The following is a 1,932-nucleotide window of genomic DNA, read 5'->3' as shown; positions in this document are numbered from 1 at the left end:
GTAGGGAGGGCGAGCCAGCCAGGAGTGGGGTAGGGGGTCAGAGGGGAGGGTCAGGCCAGGTGGGGGTACTCACTTTGTAGCTGAGGTAAATGAGGAGCATTGTCTCCAGGAAGCTTATTATGGCCACGATGACCTAGGAGGGGTGGAGCCTGAGTGGGGCTGGGGGGAGCAGGGCCCACCCGGAGCCATGCCCCCCACTCACCTGAATAGCCCACAGAGTCATCTTTCTTTCCACCCAGAGGATGGGCGCCCTGGGGAGGGAGGGAGGTGAGCCTCGGGCTGTTGTCCCCCAGCCCCGGGGCCTCTGCTGACCCCAAGCTGCTCCTTGGGCAGATGGAGGGAAAGAACAGGAGGGGAAGGGGAAAGGAGGCAGGCCAGAAGCTGGGGGGTGTGGGGCAGCGCTGCAGGCTCAGGGGGCCCTTCGCCCTGGACGGGCTCGCTGGGGCAAGTGCAGACTGAGCCCGGGGCTCCCTTCCTCCCCAGCCCAGCCTGGCTCTGGGGCTCGGGGAGGTGCAGCCCAGCCGGGGAGGGGCAGGGTCTGCTGGAATGCTGGTGGTCCTACGGGAGGTGGCCGAGCCCCAGGAGATGCATCCTAAACTCTGGACCAGGCACCGTGGTCGCTCTGGGGCCACGGCTCTCCTTGGGTGAACGTGTCACCCACAGGAGGAGTAGCTACGTCACTGAGGCCCTCCAGCTGCCCCCCTCCCCACCCATGGTCTGCGGGCTGAGCTGGAGCGGGGGTGGGGGCCGGGAAGGAGGCTGCTGAGTCAAGTCCCCTGTGGTGACACCTATCATTCTAACACGGCCCCCGAGCCCTCAGGTGCTCTGAGGGGCATCCCAGCGCTGCCCAGCACCCGGGCCAAGGCTGCGCTTCTGTCCCGAGGGGCTGGGCCAGGGCAAGGTCCCAGACTGGCCAGGGGACTCACCAATTGATCTCGGAGGATGAGCCATTGAAGGTGTAATTCTGCTTTGGGCAGCCCCAGCTGTGGAGAGACAGAGCTGGCCCAGCCGAGCCCCTGAAGAGACGCTTCCCAAGGTTGCCGTGGGCTCAGGGAGCACGGTGGGTGGCCACCCACCCCACCCCACCCAGGGCCAGCTCCCTGTATCTCAGACAGGCTGAAATGCAGCCTGCCACCACCCGCCAGACCCCCAGGCAGGCAGGGTGGGAAAGGACACCATGCTGGGGCGGGGAAGCTGAGGATTCTGCCTGGTCTGACAGGAAGTTGCTGGGGAGGGTTGTGCATGTCAGAGATGGACCATGGGGCACTCAGAGCCTCCCGGAGACCGGAGCTGCCACAAACAAGGCTGGACGGTGCATGAGAGATGGGGGAGAGAGCTGAGCTCCCACCCTGAGGTGCTGACTCCAAGACACATGTCTCTGAGTCACTCTCAAGAACAAGCCTCTCTACACCAGCTGGATGCCCAGCCCCTGGGAAGGTGGTGGGGGCATGGCGGACCTGTTCATTCTGCCCCAGGATGTAACCAATCACTGACCGAGGGGACCTCACTCTCACAGAGCCCCATGGTGATAGGCAGCTCCCTCCTCCTTTTTTTCCAACTGACCCACTTCCCCTGAGCCTTACTGGGGCTATTGTTGCAAACTCAATGCTCACAGATGTGGCTGGATATCCTCCCACCCACCCACCATCCATCTACCATCCATCCATCCACCCACCTACCATTCATCCGTCCATCCATCCATCCACCATCCATCCCACCATCCACCATCCATCCATCCATCCAACCATTCATCTACTATTCATCTATCCAACCATCCATCCATCCATCCACCCATCCATCCATCCATCCATCATGTACTATCCATCCAGCCATCCATCTACCATCCATCCACTATCCATAGTTCATCTGTCCATCCATCCAACCACTCATCCATCCATCCACCATCCATCCAACCATCCACCTACCATCCAT

The 1,932-nt window shown here is 61.9% G+C and overlaps 1 protein-coding gene across 1 annotated transcript in view; it reads right to left on the bottom strand.

The window, feature by feature from the left end:
• KCNT1 (potassium sodium-activated channel subfamily T member 1) overlaps nt 1–1,450 on the bottom strand; it is a 25,526-nt gene extending 24,076 nt beyond the window's left edge. Inside the window, exons 1-4 of the mRNA XM_021690984.2 lie at nt 1,410–1,450; nt 927–983; nt 203–251; nt 74–133 (exon numbers count right to left, since the gene is read on the bottom strand). Of these exons, the coding sequence (XP_021546659.2) occupies nt 74–133; nt 203–251; nt 927–983; nt 1,410–1,450 (207 nt within the window). The remainder of the gene's footprint in view (nt 1–73; nt 134–202; nt 252–926; nt 984–1,409) is intronic.
• Between the last annotated feature and the right edge of the window lie 482 nt (nt 1,451–1,932).

This window comes from Neomonachus schauinslandi, chromosome 13 (assembly GCF_002201575.2).
Source record: "Neomonachus schauinslandi chromosome 13, ASM220157v2, whole genome shotgun sequence".
In the NCBI taxonomy this organism is placed as follows: domain Eukaryota; kingdom Metazoa; phylum Chordata; class Mammalia; order Carnivora; family Phocidae; genus Neomonachus; species Neomonachus schauinslandi.
This window is presented reverse-complemented; position numbering and strand designations above follow the sequence as displayed.